The 21,022-nt window shown below is 31.8% G+C and overlaps 2 protein-coding genes across 4 annotated transcripts in view; one reads left to right on the forward strand and one right to left on the reverse strand.

Annotated features, from left to right (window-relative positions):
• Nucleotides 1-19,755, forward strand: part of LOC106060007 (uncharacterized) — a 35,296-nt gene extending 15,541 nt beyond the window's left edge. For 2 of the 3 annotated variants that reach the window (XM_056040577.1, XM_056040579.1), the window contains exons 18-34: nt 2,694-2,841; nt 3,243-3,438; nt 4,156-4,273; nt 4,409-4,500; nt 6,866-7,007; nt 7,503-7,622; nt 7,743-7,819; nt 8,502-8,588; nt 8,857-9,363; nt 10,457-10,586; nt 11,413-11,554; nt 13,560-13,860; nt 14,411-14,540; nt 14,636-14,703; nt 15,004-15,163; nt 15,497-15,616; nt 16,832-19,755. In XM_056040577.1, the coding sequence (XP_055896552.1) occupies nt 2,694-2,841; nt 3,243-3,438; nt 4,156-4,273; nt 4,409-4,500; nt 6,866-7,007; nt 7,503-7,622; nt 7,743-7,819; nt 8,502-8,588; nt 8,857-9,363; nt 10,457-10,586; nt 11,413-11,554; nt 13,560-13,860; nt 14,411-14,540; nt 14,636-14,703; nt 15,004-15,163; nt 15,497-15,616; nt 16,832-16,932 (2,639 nt within the window). In that variant the 3' untranslated portion in view covers nt 16,933-19,755. The remainder of the gene's footprint in view (nt 1-2,693; nt 2,842-3,242; nt 3,439-4,155; nt 4,274-4,408; nt 4,501-6,865; nt 7,008-7,502; nt 7,623-7,742; nt 7,820-8,501; nt 8,589-8,856; nt 9,364-10,456; nt 10,587-11,412; nt 11,555-13,559; nt 13,861-14,410; nt 14,541-14,635; nt 14,704-15,003; nt 15,164-15,496; nt 15,617-16,831) is intronic. The other variant, XM_056040580.1, reaches the window with a different exon arrangement.
• Nucleotides 19,756-19,912: 157 nt separating this feature from the next.
• LOC106050565 (ankyrin repeat domain-containing protein 17-like) overlaps nt 19,913-21,022 on the reverse strand; it is a 54,077-nt gene continuing 52,967 nt past the window's right edge. The window contains exon 5 of the mRNA XM_056040599.1: nt 19,913-20,691. Coding sequence (XP_055896574.1) covers nt 20,667-20,691 — 25 coding nt within the window. The 3' untranslated portion in view covers nt 19,913-20,666. The remainder of the gene's footprint in view (nt 20,692-21,022) is intronic.

The raw sequence follows: 21,022 nt of genomic DNA on the forward strand, positions 1-21,022 counted from the left end.
GGCATATTCACATGACTAGGAATAACATATGATGAATAACAGAATGAAATAGTAGGCATATTCACATGACTAGGAATAATGATATATTACAACAACAAATATGGCAGGGCTTTTTTTTTTTTTATATTTACATTACTAGAAATAGAAATATGGTGATTAAGGAAAAAAAAATGAAATAATAGTGCTGCTTACACAAACTCATCCGGGAGTCTTCCTTCTTGCAGTATGGTCAGCAGTAGAAGTCCCGATGCGCCTCGTTTGGTCATTACATTAGCTAGTTGTGCTCTCCCAGGACACCAGCGAATTTCAATTCTTTCAGTCCTGTACATCTCATTGATGGAAGCAATGTCAATACGCAGCCTTTTGTCTTCCACTAGTTTGGTGGTCTGCAACGCTTCAATGACACTTTTGTTGTCAATGAAAACTGTGATAGGCAACGACTGTTTCTCAAGACCACAGATTTCTTCTATTACAGTTCTGTAAAAGATGGCAGACTCTAGGCCTTCTTGCAAGCCTAATGCCTCAGCAGCAATGGTAGATCTAACTACCCTTTTGATCTTCGAGGCTCTCCAAAAAATTGGACAGCAATGCCCGTCTTTGTCTTTAATCCATACAATATGTGCACTTGTACTTCCTGTACCACCACTAAGATTACCCAATGCGGCATAGCAGAACAGAAGCAGCTCCCAGTCTTCTTCAGGTTTTCCATTCAGGCCTCTATACAATTGTATGGGTCTTAAGTCCTTTAGCTTTCCGATGACTTTTATTGCTCGCATTAGGTCTGTAACCAAAGCTTTGTTTAACTTTGTGCTGAGATCAACTAACTCAAAAGCCATATCAGGTCTGGAGCCTTGAACGACCCAATTTAACTGGCCAATGAGTTTTCTGTACAAAGACTGTTCTGTATCATTCAACTGCAAATCCTTTTGCAAACATCTTGCTGGGTCTAACTTTGGGCGATCAAGTTTTTCGATGTACGCTGTGTGGTCCAGGATTATCCCATCTGTGACTTGTCTGATATCGAATCCGATGTAATAAAAATTTCGCTCTTCTATCTTTCCTGCCACAAATCGTTGACGCAATTCACACATAGTCTTCTCAAAAACGTCATCGCCAGCATGAAGAAAGTCGTCGACATGGCAACAAATGATGCCACATACAACTCCATCACTCGTTAATGTGAACAGTGCTGGATCAAGGCTTGACTGTATGCAGCCAAGTTCAATAAGCTCTTCTTTGACACTTAATTGGGAAGTTTCATCTTTGTGATTTCCTGTGAACAAACAGGCTTCTTCTTCCTGGTCAACAACATTGACCCTCTTAGACATGTTTTCCCAACTGTCAGGGCACTTGGACAAAAGATGTCTGTATGATCCACATGATTTACATGTTAAGACATTTCCGTCGGGACCAACTGGGTTAATATTTTTCGAACTTCGTTGAACTTTTGGGAATCCAAAACCTCGGGTGCCGCCCCTTCCTTGTCCTCCACCTCTCACTTGATGTCCGACTTTAGGCTTATAATTACATTTTGTCTGATCTTCTCGTTTTCCAAAGCTACTGAAGTTTTCACGTCTTTGGTATCCCGCTGCCCATAAAGCTTCTTCATTTTCAGCCAAAAACGTTGGCTCAAGTTTGATACATGCCTCTTGGTCCTTCAGCTTACTTTCTTCTCCCTTAAACTTTTTCAAAGATGACTTAGCTTCTTCGTACAAGGTGTTACGATTGGCGTAATTCATTCCGGTCAAAACAAGCATCTTTTCATTTCGTGTTATTCTTGCCTTCCTTAGTAACTTGAAGGCCAGAATCTCAGGTAACAGCTTCATCTTTTTCTTCTCTATTCTTCTAGATTTTGTATCAAATTCTGCTATGAAATCCTGTATTGTCTGGTTTTCCCCCTGTTTAAAATCTTCAAACTCGTCAAATTTGTGAATGCTATCTGCGAGGTCATCTTTGGCCAAGTTCTTGTCAAGAAACTGCAAAAGTCTCTCAAAGCCTTCCCGACACTTGAGCTCTGATAGGTCTAATTGTTCGAACACTTTTTCTCTGATCCCTGATTCACTGTTTTGTGGTAGTGAAAGGGCTATGGCTATAGCTCTTTTCTCTTCTTTTAAGTCAGTTATTTCATTCCATGCGAGTAACTCTTGTTTATACAGTTCGTATGGCTTTTCTTTAATAAATGATGGAATCTCTATCCTAGTAGCCATTATTACTCCGAATTGGATCAATAAAGTAAATAATTTTACTTACAGCTCTGCTACCATTTGTTAAACATGGAACGCTACACTTAATAAACAACGCCAACACTATAGTACCAGATTCATGAGTGAATTTATTTACACACTATGTTAACACACATGACACATAACATTCCAACATTCAGTCCCTTAGTCAAGGGGAATCATTCAAGTTACTCATATAAACAATGTCAACATCTTTATCCAGCTAAATCTAGATGCCTATTCATATTTCTACAAACTCTGGGACTGCTGGCTGACCTGGTCATATGTTTTACACTTGCAATTGAGGTTGAACCATGCCTACCTCATTCCATGCTATTCTCAAAAGAGTTTGAACTTAGAGAAGATAAACAGAATTCTAGACTCTTGAATGTTGTGTTAGAAGCTAAATACTGAATGCTGTCTTAATTATTTTAATAATATATAAGAACTATGTTATTCTTTATTATCTAGAACTCAGTGTTCAAGTGCTGTTAACATTGGCTCTAATTGTTGACAGAAGTCAGATACACCTGCTTATCTCCCATAGTTCAATATTCTGTGTACTTCCTGCATCCAGAGATGAATGGGAAGAAAAGAAAATACTTTATGGAAACATGAGGTAGTTTTTAGCTGTTTTGAGTATGAAATTAATTTAATTTAATCAAGATAATCTGTTTTCAAAAATCTAATGTTTGAACATAATAAAGCCTAGAATATATAGCATTTTTATTTCTAAATGTAAATCGCTGTTTAATTTAAATTTTATAATTGAAGAAATTATTTCAGCCAAACATTGTTTTGTTCTTCAGGACTTTCTAATCTATACAAAACTACTTGACAAGTTTTGATTGGTTTCTAACATTCAATTCACAAAATTTATTTTAATTTAATATCTTTTTTTTTTAATTTACCTATACTTTAAACAATGAATTTAAATTTCTATAAATGTTCCTTAAGGTAATCATTCTGTTGTTCTTTGTTTTGTTTTTCTGCAAATACTTTATTGTTTTTATTTCTCAGTATTGGGGAAGTGTTAGTGGCCATCACAAAAATAGCCAAAAATGAGAAAATATGGAAAATTTTGGAGTTGCAGAAGAGAGAAATTTTGCCTCTGATGTTAAATGTGTTAAAATTTGGTGACGAAGCTGAGAGAAAGCAAGTGTTGGCAGCACTTTGGGAACTTTCCCTTGATGCCAATATTCTAAAGAAACTCAAAGCAAGTTAAATAGTTCAACACATTATTTCAAATATTATGATCATTTTATATATTGATTCATATAAATATTTTTTTTTTCCTTTTAACAACTTTTAGCTTAAAACAAAATTATGATTTTAATTGATCATGATAATATCTGCATATCTTACTAGAGTCTGATGAAGAATTATTGCAATTTTGAAAGCTAAAGTAAACTTTTACTTGAAAAACTTAGAGCATTAAGGGCCAAATAATATGAATTCTAGATTGTTGGTATATACTTTGTATTGTTATCTTGATAGTCCCCAGTTCAATTCTCACCTGCTGTCATCCACTGCAGTCCTGCATAAGATTTTGGCTAGGATGTAATAATCTTTATTTCTGACCAAATTTCTGTAACTTATAAAACAAAACAAAGTAACATAAACATCATGAAAGTTCCACACCTTAACTGGGTGACTGTCTCTTGAAACCTAGTCCATTTGTTCATCTGTCAAGTGCTTTGCTAATGAAAATGCATCTCATGACTTTAATTTGGTTAAGTTCATTTTATTATATATTTCAATTTCCATTTAGTTTTCAACATTTTAATCATCATGAAAATGTGTGGGGTCTAATATCATCACATATTATGTTATTTATATATATATATTATATATATATATATATATATATGCATTATAAGGTTTTTTGAAATAGAATTAGTATTAGTAATTTATTTTTTTTTAACTTTTTTAGACTAATGTTGGTTTGATTTTGTGTGTGAAAAACCTGGCCAACATTTTTGAAACCAAGGTGACAGAAGCCACAACTATTGCCAGAATGATCCTAAACAACATTTCAGACAACACTAATGGTACGAATGTTTATGTGTGCATCCATAGCAGAATACTTCTGTAAAGTTTAAAATAATTTTATAGGTTGTTTAAATAGTAACATATAAAAATATAAACGTACAAACATGATGCTGAAACTCATTAACTATGCACAGGTTCTGAAGAGCTACATGCCAAGAAAAGCAGAGAAGAAAGAGTTAATGTTATGATCAGCTATGTCAGTGTTGATGAGGGGAAAGTCTCACAGGTAAAATAAAACATTACAATACACTGAAAAATAGAAAAGTGAACATTACAATACACTGAACATTAGAAAGGTCTGAACATCACAATACACTGAACAGTAAAAAAGTCTGAACATTACAATACACTAAACATTAGAAAAGTCTGAACATTACAATACACTGAACAATAAAAAAGTCCGAACATTACAATACATTGAACAATAAAAAAGTCTGAACATTACAATACATTGAACAATAAAAAAAGTCTGAACATTACAATACACTGAACATTAGAAAAGTCTGAACATTACAATACTGTTACGAATCTCACTATCCAGGCTCTCTGCAAACTGCACCATACACCACCAACTTAAAGAACTTGACAACTCAGGGCTCCAAAGTAATGTAACACTTTAATAGTTGAATAAATAACAGCCAATACTGTACAATTGGCAACACGTACACTGTACAAATATCTCTCCGATAACACCGTACCGCCGTATCAACTCTTGCACTGGCCTCTCTGTCTCGTTCCGGGCTTGCACTGGGTTCAACAGTTCAGGACTGACTTCACACACTAGGCTCATTGTGTCGGACTCGATCGCAGACCAAGATCAAGACGCCAGTCGTCTCAACTGTATTTGACAGTACTACGCACTGAACCGTCGTAATGCTCCGTACAGAACCGCACCGTTGAACTGTGCTGTAGTCGACCGTGTTCTAAACGCCTGTCATGAACCGTCTCTTGTGAACCGTCTTGACTGGACACCTCCGCTCTTTATATAGGGTCCCTGCTGGCCTTCTAGAACTGGACAGAACATTGCTCGACATTTCTAGCTTCGTCACATGATTACATCTCTATTGACGCCCCTGAGCTCTGTTCACGACGGCGATCCTTCCCGAACCGTCCTGTTGACACTCGACTCGGCTGACCGTCGTAACTCGTCACGGTTGACCGCTCATCTATCGCTGGCCTGGGGTGATTTGCGTCGGCTGACTACACACACACCACTACCCCCATCTGTGCCACCACCAGGTTTATAACAATACATTGAACATTAGAAAAGTCTGAACATTACAATACACTAAACATTAGAAAAATCTGAACATTACAATACACTGAACATTAGAAAAGTCTGAACATCACAATACACTGAACATTTAAAAAGTCTGAACATTACAATACACTGAACATTAGAAAAGTCTGAACATTACAATACACTGAACAATAAAAAAGTCTGAACATTACAATACATTGAACAATAAAAAAGTCTGAACATTACAATACATTGAACAATAGAAAAATCTGAACATTACAATACACTGAACATTAGAAAAGTTTGAACATTACAATACACTGAACATTAGAAAAATCTGAACATTACAATACACTGAACAATAGAAAAATCTGAATATTACAATACACTGAACATTAGAAAAGTCTGAACATTACAATACACTGAACATTACAATAGGCAACTGATTGAGTATTTTTCTACTTAATAAATATAACAAATTAAAAATACTTAGTCTTCATCAAACAAAATGTATGGATTGTATTATCTAGAGTTTTATGTCACAGAAATATTATTTTATTTCACTTTATGTTTTCTTGTTCAAATAAAATTAAACAGAAAACAGTTGTAAAGGAGTTTGAATAATCTGTTTTAAGACATTTTAAAGTCACTTTTGAATGTACATTGTTGAATAATCTGTGTTAGGGAATTTTAAATCTTTTTTTTAAAATATAGATTGTTGAATAGTCTCTGTTATGACATTCTAATTCACTTTTTAAAATATAGATTGTTGAATAGTCTCTGTTAGGACATTCTAATTCACTTTTTAAAATATAGATTGTTGAATAGTCTCTGTTAGGACATTCTAATTCACTTTTTAAAATATAGATTGTTGAATAGTCTCTGTTAGGACATTCTAATTCACTTTTTAAAATATAGATTGTTGAATAGTCTCTGTTAGGACATTCTAATTCACTTTTTAAAATATAGATTGTTGAATAGTCTCTGTTAGGACATTCTAATTCACTTTTTAAAATATAGATTGTTGAATAGTCTCTGTTAGGACATTCTAATTCACTTTTTAAAATATAGATTGTTGAATAGTCTCTGTTAGGACATTCTAATTCACTTTTTAAAATATAGATTGTTGAATAGTCTCTGTTAGGACATTCTAATTCACTTTTTAAAATATAGATTGTTGAATAGTCTCTGTTAGGACATTCTAATTCACTTTTTAAAATATAGATTGTTGAATAGTCTCTGTTAGGACATTCTAATTCACTTTTTGGATGTAGATTGTTTCATTTGCAAGGCATGACATCATTAAGTAAAGATAACTGTGTTATTTATGTTTCATATTCTCTTCTACAAGGTGATTGAACTTCTCTCTCCTCATGTACAAATAATGAAATGTGTGGATGGTAAATCTGTGAACAATGAAACTGTCAATCAAGCAGAGGTTCTACTGATTTGTTTGTCCTTCAACTTTTTGACACTAGGTCGCACATTGTCTAGTAAGTTCATACCATTTACCATTTATACATTTTTGGCTTTATGACGAGTTTTATGTCATGTATCAAGCAAATGAAAATCTTAAATTATATGCGATCTTTTTTTAAAAAAAAAGAAAAATGAATCTTTTTTGGTGAAACTGTTTTTTTATTTCAAAATAATTAAATAAAAAAGATTAGTGGAAGAAAATTTCCTGATACAAGAATTTGGCATCATGTAGACAAAATGAGATACAGTTTGAGAATCATTAGTGTATATTTTAATTGTTTACGTTTGTGATGATGTGATAGTTAAATTGAAATTTTTTTCCATTTTTATATTGTGTCAAATTATATCATTTTCAATAATAACTAATAAGGTTTTGTATTCAGGAAATAACTTGGTAACTAAACTGGGTTTTTTGCAAATACTTTCTGTAATCAGTTATTACTAAAATGTATAAAACTTGTCACTCATGAACTAATATGTGACATCTGGCTCTATATTTTTACTGTCAGTTATCAATCGGGCTTTCAAGTTGGACATCCCAATGATCTTCTTGATCTTTGAGAAGCAAATGAAGCTGGAGACTTACATGGAGATATTACTTGGAGCAAACACTTTGATTGACTTTTCAAGTAGGTCCCAAACTTACAATGAAAGCAATTGTTGAAAGAAATTACTTTTTTTTTATCAAGATGCCGTAATGACTACATTTATGGTAAACATTTGTTTTAATTTAATATTTATTTGACCAGCCGTTGATGATGCTGTTGTAATGAGCTTAGTGCAGAAAATACAAAGAACTTGCACCAAATCTTATCAAGCTTCTCAGGTAAATTACTAATGTGGTAAATCATGTATCTGTTTTTAATAATAGAATACAGTAAAAATGTAAATTGCTCTCTTGTTTCTGAACTCAAATGGTTTTGAAAACCTTACAATGATTGTTTAAACTAAAAGAGCCTATCCAGTCACTTAGAGCATATCCTGGGTTTGTAATAGTAAGATACAAATACACAAAAGTTGTTTTCCTTTCTGTCCATAGTAAAACAAGAGATTTTTCACAGTATTAGTTCATGGATGCACAGGGCTGAGTGGTGAAGTACTTGCCCTCCAAACTAAGGGGCCCTGGGTTCAAATCCTGGCAAAGACTGGGATTTTAATTTTGGGTTCAGCTCTAATGGGTACCTGACAGTAGTTGGGGAAAAGTAAAGGTGGTTGGTCCTTGTGCTGGCCACATGACACACTTGATAATTGTGTGCCGCAGCTACAGATGAACTTTACATCATCTGCCCCATAGATGACAAGATCTGAAAAGGATTAGGTTTATACACCAATAAAAATAGGGATCATCCAGTGAGAGACTTGTTAGATAAGAAAGAAGATAATGGCTTCTCTATTTTCCTAGCTTTGAAAGAGCTAATAAAAGATTCAATTTATTACTTTGTAATGTGCACACAATTTGCTGTTTGAATTTGAAGCCTGCTTAAAACAATTAATTTTCCTTGATGTAGCATTCAAAAAAGAGAAAGATTTTAACAGAAACTTTGCCAGAGACAATACCGTCCTATCCTTGGGACTCTTTAAACAGTTATTGTGAGGTAAGATGTGTTTTAATAACAAGATGATGTGCTTGTATAGTGAGGTATCATGTTTTTTGTTTTTTTTTTGTGAAGTAATATTTGCTTTTTTTTTTTTTTCATCAAGTTTAAAGTTGAAAACATCTTTAGATCACTGTTTTTTTTTTTAGAAAAACAAAAGTATTAATTCTGCAACATATTTACAACAAAAAAAAAAATGCAGATTTAGAAGTTCAAATCATTTTAATATTTGCCATATATTTTAAGTATGTTGTTTAACTTCCTACAGGTGATATCATCGAAAGAAATTACAAAGGCTCTTAATAAACTCCAACTGCCAATAGAAAATGTTCAAGCTCTCCTTGTAATGCTCAAGGAAAACAGCAGGCTATTTACAGTCTTTAGATCTGTGGCTCAGTGCACAATATGTTTGTCTGGAGCCTCAGATCTGGCCTGTTACAATACACTAGAAGAGCTCTTAACTAGAGTGACTCAGCCCAGGGAGAAAGAAAACATCTTTATGGGTCAGTTTTTGTGCCACTTTGGCTTTTGTGACAAGAGCCTAGGGAAATATAGGTCAGTGCTGAGTAATGTTGGTTGCAGACATGCCAGCGACCTAGATGATAAAAATAACATTCCAGAGCTTTCCAGACATATCATCATCAATTTGCTTGAGTGTTGGAAACAGTTCTCTAAGTGTAGTCCCATGTTTGCTTTGAAATTGGCAGAAAGTGACATTTTCCAAGAACTGGAGGATGAAGTTATTGAAAAAATTGGAATCCATCCTCAGAAACTGGTATTTTGTTTTCTCTTTTTTTTTTTAATAGATATGTTTCTCATCTGCTTCAAACTTGGTGTCAGTGAATGTTTAAGATCTTATCTTTGTTTAAATTAGCTGTGAAAAAAATATCATAAACTGCCAAGTTCATAATCTTGGAGTTTTCTTTGACTCAGCTGTCTTTTGACACACATATAAGTCAATTCTGCATGGGTCTCTATCAGCAGCATATTAGACCAATTTGACAAGGCGGTTGACAAAAAACTAGATGTGGCATTCCTACTCTCCTGCCTGATTAATGCAATGCCTTGCTGGTGGGTTTACCTGATGACCAAGTTGCTAAGCTATTTATGTTATTATTATTATTATAAATGTTAGTCTTTGATCCATTCTCTGCCATCTACAAAGGAAAATATCTGAAGATATATTGTGAGTGGTGGACTGTACCCTGGGCATAATCTAGCATCATCACAGCCTGGATTCAGGAAGATGTATAATTATTGATATCACACCATTCTGAAAATCTCATGATTGGTTTCCTTTCATAGGATAGAATTTGGTTGCAGGAGCTCATTCCAGGACGTTTGATGTTTATGAAATGGAAACATGGATTGACATTGGCTTCTAATTATATTTAGTCCTAAGACCTTGATACATTCACATGAGAGTAGAGCTATAACTGAAGGTTAGATCTTGGATTCAGAGTTTTCCTTCTTCTGCATGACAGCTGACATTTATGAAGCAAATTAGTTTCATTTAGATACAAACATAATGTCTTATTACTGAATGGGTGAGAAGTACAGGGTTAGGATTAGAGATGCTCAACTCATATTTTGATACACTGAGTTTTTTATTGCTGAAAGGCCAAGTATGCCTACTTATGTTTTGGAATGCATTTTTCCTATTAGGAAACCCCATTTCTTATAAAAACCTGATATTTATTTTAGAAAGTGAAGTGAGTTGGTCATTGTGTTCTCTGATTGAGACCATTATTGAAACTATTTTTTTGTAGGAAACTTAACTAATATAAAATTTAAAATTCCATTTTTATTTTGACTTTTTTTTCCTTTTATATTTAAATATGGATTAACTGTTTAAAAATATATTTCAGGCAAAATCACAAATATTTGACTCCTGTATCAATACACTATATCACATGGCCTTGATACCCAGTGTGCGACAAAATTTTCGTGAAAGGCAATTTGTGTATGCCTTAGGAAATTTTCTTTCTTATAGAATAGGCAAGTGACATCACTCAAAGAATAAATTACTATACTAATGGGCATATATATAAGTTGTAGTTTTTACTTAAGTTGTTTTCTAGGTTTCAAAAATTAACTAATCTATTGTAAACTTTGAACATTTTTATTTATTTGGTTGATGGAATTATTTTCAATATAAAAACATATTTAAAATTTCACACATGAATCTACAACATCCCTGGTCTTATTGAATGTACCAAATATGAACTTTATTTAGAACAGCCTTAGAGATAACGTAAATATTTAAAAGCAACTATCATATACATATAAAGTATTTATATTCACATCGATGTCTTGAAAAGATTCTTCCCCAATTTATCTGACATTAAAAGGTTTTAGCACTAGGTGACACTTCTTATCTTGTTTTCCACTAGTGAATTTAAGTACTTAATCATATTGTCATTCTTGACCAGACAAATCTGAATGCCTGTGCTTTATTCAAATTAAACATGTAGTTACTAAAATACTAACATACATTTGATGATGATGGTAATGATATTTAGATTATCAAATTTGTTATAAAATATTCTTAGATTTGCAGTCAGTTAATAGAATTTAATGCTTGGTCCCCACTCGTGAAGCATATTGTTATATGAGTTAAGGTTCCTGCACTGCTCATAGCTTATCCTTACAACTTTTTTTGTTCTTTATTAATCAATATCTCTGAGATTTTTCAGTGCTGCTATTTTAATTGTTTAGTTTGCCTTTTTTCTAAACCCATCTTTCATTACTTTGTTTCTATTTTTAGTTCTATCCCTTAAGTTAATATAATCTAGAAATTGATATATTTTTGTTTTGTTTTTAGATTTAACTCCTAAATTATTGGTGACCATTGCACTTACACTTGATGAGTATCAGACTCACTTGCTGACCTCTCAGCCCAATATATTCAACAGACTTCTACCAAGAAGTAAATCTGAGTGGACTAGTCAAGAACATGGTATCAGGTAAGTCTGTATTCTTGTTAAGGTAAAAAACATTCACTGCAGATCTTATTCAGACAGTTGTCCATTTCTCTAGATGGTGATGCATTATTGGATACTGAGATACCCAAATATACAAAGTGTCGGGAGAAGCAATACCAGTAATTTGTGGAGCTTATGTCAGATGACTTCCATTTGTTTTTAGTTACAACAAGCTGAAGTGCCTGCTTGATGTATGCAAGTAGATCACAGTCATTCACATGTTAGGCACTTAGTATAGATACGCACCATAGTTTACAGACTTTGAATGTAACATTTAGTGACATCTTGGATTTTGGGGTTTAGCTTGTTTATGTTAGTATTAGACAATTAGTGTTAGGAATTCAAGGTGACAGCATCATATTACAGAGACTCAGTTCTGGCCTTTATGCATCAAACTTCATTCAATATCTAATAGTCTGGACTTAGTGCTTCATCTTGGTGTTGTGATAGGTTTTGTTGTTTTAGTACTTTTATATGCATCTAATTTGCTTCTTCAAGAAACTAAAACATCTTCTGAGTAATCTGTACAAGCCAGACAGCCATCATTCAACTATAAGACCAAAGCCAATCACAACATAGAGAATCATAACAATAATTTCTTGAGTTTTGTTTAGTTTGTGTGACAAGACTATGTTGGTGTAAAAAGTGCTTGGGCTAGAACACACACTTCCTTAACAGCAGTCTATAGACATCAGGTAGTTGACACTTCTATTTTTACCTTTTGCAATGCACCAAGCTGATTTATCTAGAGACCACTATTGTTCTGCCATAAATAGTAGTTTAAATTTCATAAATTAGGTTTTCATTTTAATCTTTCTGTATTTGTTTTTATTTTATTGTCTAATTTTATTATATTATATTTAGGCCTGCGTCATAATGAAAGACATATTTCACTTTATTCTGAATAACCAAATTTACTCATGCAAAGGAAATGTTATTAAGACTAAATTATCTATTTCTGCTAGCAATACACATTTTATTTCACATCTCCTAGAAAATTATCACAAAAAAAGAAAGCTTTCTAATTACAGGTGCTGAGTTTTAAGAAATGAATAAATGTACTTGTCCACCATTTCTTTCCCAAATTTTACCATGCTGTTTTGTTTTATTGGACATGTTTCAAAATTTAGAAGGAATAGCGGCAGTGTTCCAACCCGGGGCCAATGAAACAAGTCCAAAGTACATACCTCATGACCAGGCAGCCATCCGTGCTGCTTTAAATTAGCTACACTCCAATCATATAGGTTTATTTGATAATAGATTTTTGGAAACATAAAGGCCATCTTGCAGAAATTCACATAAATAACCAAACCATAGAACAAGTGCAAGAATATAAATATCTAGGTACAACCATCAACAACAAACTGAAATGGAGTGAACACTGTCAAAACCTTTACACAAAAATTCACCGTCTTTTCTATCTTAGAAAGCTAAGGAAGTTTAACATCGACAAAATAATAAAATTTTTATACAGCAACCATCAGCAGTCTAATTAACTTTGCCATCACCTGCTGGTATGGTAATACTTCACTTGCACAAAGACTTAGACTAAATAGACTAATTAAAAAAGCATCGTATATCACTCGAACACAGCTACCATCTCTTGAAGAGCTTTTCCATGAAAGATGCCTTTCCAAAACACTCACGATTCTTAAAGATAACCTTCACCCATTAAACCACTATTACATAAGATCTGAACGAAGTGGTTGTCTCCTTTCCATTAGAATAAAACAAAGATTTAAAAACTCATTCATCCCACTGTTGGTCAGAGTGTTACAAGATCATCTGTCATCATCGAGAAGTTCATAGAAGTCTAATTCATAAAGTGCTGGTTCGTGAGTGTGAATGTGTTTCGTGTATGATTGTTGTTCGTATTTGCATCTATAATGTTATTGTTACAGTAGTTACGCTGAGGTTGTCAATTATAGTTAAACTGAATTTCCATTTGATTGGATCAATAAAAATTATCTTATCTTATCTTTTTCAGCTGTAAAGATCTGTTGTCTACTCTCAATGAACTGAGTAAAAAAGACAAAGTGAAAGAGTTGTTGGTACAGAAAGATATTTTACTGTTGATTACAAACATACTTCTGAGTGACAGCTCCAGCCCTGGGGAGAAGGAGGAGGCAATCAAACTTTTGATGGAGTTGTCTTTCTCCAGTGAGAACAAAACCAAGATCAAAAGTCTGATCTATAAAACTGATGCAGAAGTGAAACCAAGTCCTTCACCCAACAACAATACAGATGTAGGAAATCTGGTTTATCCTGTAGCTCTTCAGTCTGCAAAGGTAATTATCTCATTGCAAGGTATTTCACAAATAAATTTAGCTTGTAATCAACACTAATTCAGGTGAAGAAAATAGTTATTTGACTTCTGCTCACTTCACTTGACTGTATAAACTAGTTAAAATAATAATGAAGAAAAGAATAGATAACATTATCTTCTCAAATAAAAATTTTAATTTTTTTTTTATTACATCATTTTTATTTTGGTCTAATTTTCTATGGCATCATTCTTCTAATAACATTGATATTTTGATGATTTTTTTTTTTTCAATCAGTGTTCAAAAAGTTAACAGAAGCTAATTGTTATTTTAGAATTGAACCTACAGTTTGCTGCTGCAGAAGTCTACAGGAAATAACCATTTAATAGATTTTATCTTCACAATAATTCTTATACACTTCTCTTTTTGAATGTTCCTTCTCATAGCCAAGTTTTTTGTTTTTACTTCTAATTAGTTTGTACCTAATTGTTACTTAGCTAGCATGAAGGATTTACTTATTTTAAAATAAATTCTATTATTACCGAATTAATGAGATCTGATTGATTTTCTACAGACTAGCACAGATTTGTTGAGCTGTATAAAAATGTTAGTAGACAAAGGGAACTCTGAGAGCAGGAAGGCTGCCAATAGAATTTTATGGTGGCTACAGATGGACATGAAGGCTAAAGAGACTTCAAAACAAAGTTTGTTAAAAAAAATATTCACATTTCTTATAAGCACAAAAAATAATAAAAAATAAAATACATCTTTTAATATGGTTTCATATCTGTGTTGACAGCTACATCCCAAGGCCAAGGTCACATTATGATTAGCTATAACTCATCTGATCGAGAGACTTTGAAAAAGGTAAGCTCACTAAACTAAAGGATATTCTAAAATAATTAAACCAATATTTATAACACCTTGAATTCATTTGAATAGTCAATGTAATGTCATTAGGATCCTTATAAACCAGTATTGTTGTTTTTTTTTGTTGTTGTTTTTTTTTTGTTTTTTATGTCTTTGTTTTTGTCCATAAAACAATACTGAGTCACAAGGTCTGGTAAATAAACAACTAAAGGGACATAACTTTTTTCTAATTACATTTTTCTACTACCATGAAATATTGAATAATCTAACTTAGAGTAATATGATTGTAATGTTTAGGTGTATGATGCCCTAAGAACTGAAGGGTACAAAGTCTGGATGGACATCTATGAGATCAAAGGCTCTTCTCTCGACTCAATGGCTAAAGCTGTGGAACATTCAGAAGTGATTTTAATGTGCATGTCTGAGAAATACAAAGAGAGTGCCAACTGTAGATTAGGTATGTGGCAATATTTCAAAGTTCAATACAAGAAGACAAAACCTTTTGTACAGTATGATTTTGTTTGTAATATATCTTACATCACTCGGAAAAAAAAAAGACTTTTTAGTCTTTTTTTTTTAATAAAATATAGTGATTCTATAATCTTAGGACTAAACTCTAGTTTTTTGTTCCATTATAATTTAAAATCATTTTTCTGATGAAATTTAAAAGATTTATTTTTAAAGAAAAAGATTTTGTGGTGTGTGTATAATTTTTTTTATTTTTCATTAAGACATTTATTTTTGCTGCTAAACTAACAATTTTGTTTATGTCATTCTTATCATTCAACAGAAGCAGAGTATGCTGCCAACTGTGGTAAACCAATTATTCCACTACTGATGCAGCATTCTTACAAACCTAACGGTTGGTTGGGTATTTTACTTGGCTCCAAAATTTTTTATGAATTTTCAGGTATGTTAATTTCATTCTCAATGTTAAAGAAAAATAATACAATGGGCCCTATGTTTCTAACTTCTAGATTATAAACTGATAATCCTTTATAACTGGTTGAAAGTTTTAGTTTAAGGCTCCCAGACTATGATTTTCAGGCATTCCTATTGTATTTGAAGTCTATCCTTCACTCCCTTTAATTTTTTTTTAATTTGGGCAGCGGCAATTAGTTGAATGATTATTTATTGTATTGTGCTACTGATAGTATCTTAATAATTAGCCCAAAGAAAAGCTCTTGTAGATGACAGGTGTGGAATAAAACTTAAATAGATGCTGGCAGACAACGACTTTGTCTGCATTAAATGTCAAAAAATATATAGGTCGCAACTGGGTTTGCATAGATATGTGAAAAAACACTGCACTCATCCTTAATCTTCAGAATCAAGAACATTGCCATCTTATTATTAATTAACAGTATTAGTTACCTTTTTTTTTTTAAATATTTTTTTTTGTATTTTGTATCCTAATGTCTTTATAACAAACATTTTACTGTTATGTTTGTAATATTTGTTTGGATTAGCCACCAAAACATATGAGTACAATTTTAATCTCCTGAATTTGTTTTCTATACAACTAACATTATTAGTCATCTCATTTTAAAGCTGATGTTTATCAAGTAAAAGATGCAAAGCTAAATTTGTTCAGACATCTGAGTTGATAATCAGAACTTTGTCAAAGTCTTAGTGACTGTTTCCTTAATTTTGACTCTTTGACTTCACAATAACAATATGTATGTATTAAAGAATTGTAGTTTTTAAAAGACAAATGCTGATTTCTTTATGTTGTGTTTATCTACTAGATGTAACTCTGCTCATATTGTGCTCAGAAATGAAATCTTAACTTGAAATTTAAAAGAAATTTATTATTAGAAAGATGCCCATGTTTATTCAGTAATTTTTTTTTATGTTTGAAATGTTAGTTAGTGAGATGTGTGGTCAAGAAGCTAAGTACGCTGCAAATGAAATCGAACAACAGAGAATTGGCTATAAGTATGAAAGTTTCTCTGTATAATAGTAATAATATAATTAGGCTTGTCTTCAAGTCCGAAGATCAATGAGGAATGCAGTATTTCCCATGACTACGCAGCCCCAGCTGTTTGCTTTATAAAATCTATTATAAAAAATACATATATATTAACTCATACAAAATAGTAAGATTTTTATTTTATCTCAACAGGAGAAAGGTATACCTTTAAAGACAAAATGCAAGATTTAATTAGAGAAATTGGCAACAGAGGGAAAATAACAGACATATCTTTAAATGAATCAATTGTGTAAACTAGTTTAGCATGTTCAGCAAAATTAAAATGTACATTGTTTTTTTTTTTTGTATTTTAATGTTAAAGATTTGCATTTTTTAAAAGGGTAAAGATGAAAAAAGTTTATTTTTCTTTTCATTTTACAAAGCTTATATCAATGCACTCTTTGTGTCTGTCTGTCTGGCCAAAAGTTTGGACATGTTACGTCTCCGACACCCAATCTCTGATCAAGCTGAAATTTTGCACAATTATTTCTTTTACCTGACAACACAAGAATCCATGAAAAAATTAACCAATTTGTTAATTAACTATTGGTAATAAATTACTTTGTTGGTATCTCAAACAAGGAAATGAAATAGTACTTGACTGAAGTGGTGGTATAAGATGAATAAGTCCCCTTTAAATTAGACTGCAGTCTCACAATGAACACAATCATGAAAATAGAAACAATAGATAACTATTCAATCTTCCATGTTCATAGACTCTACTTATTAGAGTGGTAAGCACATTGGCTTGAGAAGGCTTTAGCTCACAAGTTCAAATTTAGGTCGTTCCCTTTTTTAAAATTTATTTTTATAAATGCTTTTTTATTGTTAGTCTAGATCTATTACAAATTGTATTAACTGACTGATCCAAACTAATTGATACAAGTATGCTTAATATAAGCTTTGTTTTTAAAAAATGTATTTTTTTAATGATTTTTCTTGTTTTTTGTATTATTGTTATTATTATGTATATAAAATAGTTTTCATTCTCTGGCACTGCCAGGGTCAAGCTTTGTTAAAGGGAATCAAAATTTATTGTATCCCTTTTAACAGTTTCCGCTTAGAAATTTCTGATGATAATGCAAGTCTGCAGCATTAAAAGACTTGCAATTTATAGGTTTTTTTCAACATGTATGAAAATCCCCATAGACATTTTTAATTTTGTATAATCATTGTATGAAGTATGTAGTTGAACAATAATTCTATATTGTACAATATTAGGCCATTCACATTTCCTTATAGAGGATTCTGTTTCAATGGCTCCAATAAATTTGGCTAAATTCATTTGGCACCTACCAAATGCTAAATTACTTTTGACCTGGAATTTTTATTTAAACTAATTTAAAAATAACTACTAAAATACTGAGAAAAAAACATAACACTAAAACTATATTTCATATCCTTTATGCTAGGTCACAGGGGAACTCATTCATTCCAAGCACCATTAAAAAATAGAAAGGTTAAATTAGCCAAGAGAAACATTGAATTAACTGAAAATATCATTAATGAATCAATTGTTATTCCAGAACCTAGGCTCTTCTAATATCTTTAAATTATAAAATAAGATGAGTACAAGAATTATGACTCATGTGTTAGGAATATAAGTAACTCAAAAAGCAGGGGGAAGCTGATTTTCTGTGATTATGGACTCATGAAACTATAAAATATGTTGGGGGGGGGGGGGCATTTTTTAACTACTACATTCACACTTACATTTTGATTTTCACTGCCATTTCAATGTCAAGTATTAAGATAGTCTTTGCAGACCTCCAAGATATCCATTCACTACACTAAACTACTGCAAGGATTGGATAAAAAGATAATATACTATCTAAGTCTTGTATTATCAAATGAGCTTTCCATATCACAGGGCCTAGCATCAGTTTGCCGTTGTGTAGTAACAACATGTACATTATACATTATATGTCCTCAACATTTTTCCCTTGACAAACATTTACCTCACATCCATCACATTCTGTTCATTTCATGTAACTCCAATGCTGAATATACTGTGGGGTTGGTTGAAAATAAAATCTTTTTTGGTGCTAATAAAAAAAAAGCTGTAGGTAACTTTTGTTGAACTGTGTATTTGGCCAACATTCTGAATTCATGTTTTTATAATCTTAACAAATTGTTTGGTTATTACAAAGCTTGTATCAACTCTGTCTGATAAAAAGTTTGTACACATTATTTCTCCCACATCCAATCTTAGATCAAGCTAAAATTTTGCACAATTATTTCTTTTACTTGACAAAACAAGAATCAATATAAAAAAGTTAACCAGTTAGTTAATAAACTATTGGTAATTAATTATTATTTTTGTTATAGAACAAGGAAAAGAAATTGTACTTGACTGATAAGGTGATACAAGTTGAAAAAGTCCCCTTTATAATTGTAGAGAGAAATAGGTCACTGCTTTAAAATTTGAAACTAACAGATAGCTATAAAATCTACTAATTTTATTAGCAGTTCCCTGGAACAGTGGTTAGTGTGTTGCATTGAGAAGGCTTTAGTAGAAATAAGCCCTCAAGTTTGAATGAGGTCTTTTTTTTCAACAATTTTTGAAATATTGGTAATCACACAGATTTATTATTGTTAGTCTAGATCTATTACAAATTTAATTACTTGACTGATACAAAGTAATTGATACAAGTATGCTTAACATTAGCTTTGTTTTTTAAAAAAGAATATTTTTATATTACAACATACATTATATGTAGGCTACATAGATTTTATATGCAGCATTTATTTGAAATAGCATAGTTGAAAATACCTATTATTTCTTATATCTTGAGCATTTTTATTAACAAACTGTGATATCAAATTGTTAAACTGCTGGATGTTTTTATATGTGAGACATAGGTATATATTTAATTGTAAACTATAAATGTGTCAACATTTATTTAAATATAAATCTAATTATTTTAGTTACATTGCTAAATGGTGGATATTATTTTCTATTTTGATTCTTACTGTGATATTTACTCAGGTTATAAATATTTTTGAAATAATTACATGTTTAATTTGAACATTTTAGTTCTAAATAAAATCTTTTTTATAAATTTAAATTTATTTTGTTTTGTTTGTCAATGTATTAAAGGTTTTTTTTTTGTATTCATTAACCAATTAGATCTACTTGTTAAAATCCCTTTTGAATTGCTTTTTAGATTAAAATTTTCAATTATATGCAATATTTTAAAAACATTTTATGACAAATAAAAAGCAAGAATAAAATTATGACTCAAATATTTATTGGTGTCATAAATTAAAATATACACAGCACACACACACACAGTTTTTATGAGAATTATTTACAGTAACAATTTGATATTTTTGTTGACTCCATTATGGACAGTGATGACTTGTATTGCAGCTTGCAGAAGTGAAATCAGAAACTCAATGACACATTGCCTGAGTTCTAAGGACTTTTTCTGCAGAAGTGTCAATAACTTTGTGTTCTGCAGAAGGGACAATAATTTTATGATTTCAGCAGAAGTGTCAATAACTTTGTCAATACTGCAGTAATGTCAATAACTCTGTGATTACTACATTAATTTCAATTTTTGTGTGATTACTTCAGTAGTGTTGACACCTTTGTGATTACTGCAGTAATATCAATTACTCTGTGATTTCATCAGTAGTGTCAATAATTTTGTAATTGCTTTGATTGCTTTTTTTTCTCTATAAATTTTAAATTTCTTAACTTTCCAGAAAAAAAAACTGTTGAGTCTGCACAGGTTAGTATAAATTAGAAGATCCATGACTTAAATAATATATTGACCACTCAGTAAACTTATAATTAATATTCAATGCTTTAATGGTTAACCCATAGTCAATATAAATCTGGAGTTGTTTAGCATTTAAATTAGAATTAAGATCACTTAGTGTGTCTTTCTTTTATGGCTCTATCTAGTTTCTCCCAAGTATGTCCACACAGTTTTTTCCCTGAGAAAATTGACATGGTCTGATACCACGTGACTTCTTGGTCTCACTTGTGAGTTTGATTGAAGTACCTGGGGGAAAACAAAGGGAAAGTTCAAATAGAAATTAATTTACATCCCAGTCTGTTTTATAGTTTGATCACGATGTATACATGAGATTACATCCTATTGAAAACAATATATCCGGTTTTTTGGTCAGAACAGGATGCGTGTTGTTTTTTGTATGTGTTGTGTTTAACACTGGTATCGGTCTATTCATTTTTTCCTGTTGTTTAACATTGTACAAAATGAAACTTGCTATTTGTTTATTTGTCTCTATTTTATATTTACACGAACTCTTGTGACCCTACTAAGGACATGAACCAGACGACATGATGCATTGGGCCTCAGTCAAAACACGGTC

This window comes from Biomphalaria glabrata, chromosome 9 (assembly GCF_947242115.1).
Source record: "Biomphalaria glabrata chromosome 9, xgBioGlab47.1, whole genome shotgun sequence".
NCBI lineage: Eukaryota > Metazoa > Mollusca > Gastropoda > Planorbidae > Biomphalaria > Biomphalaria glabrata.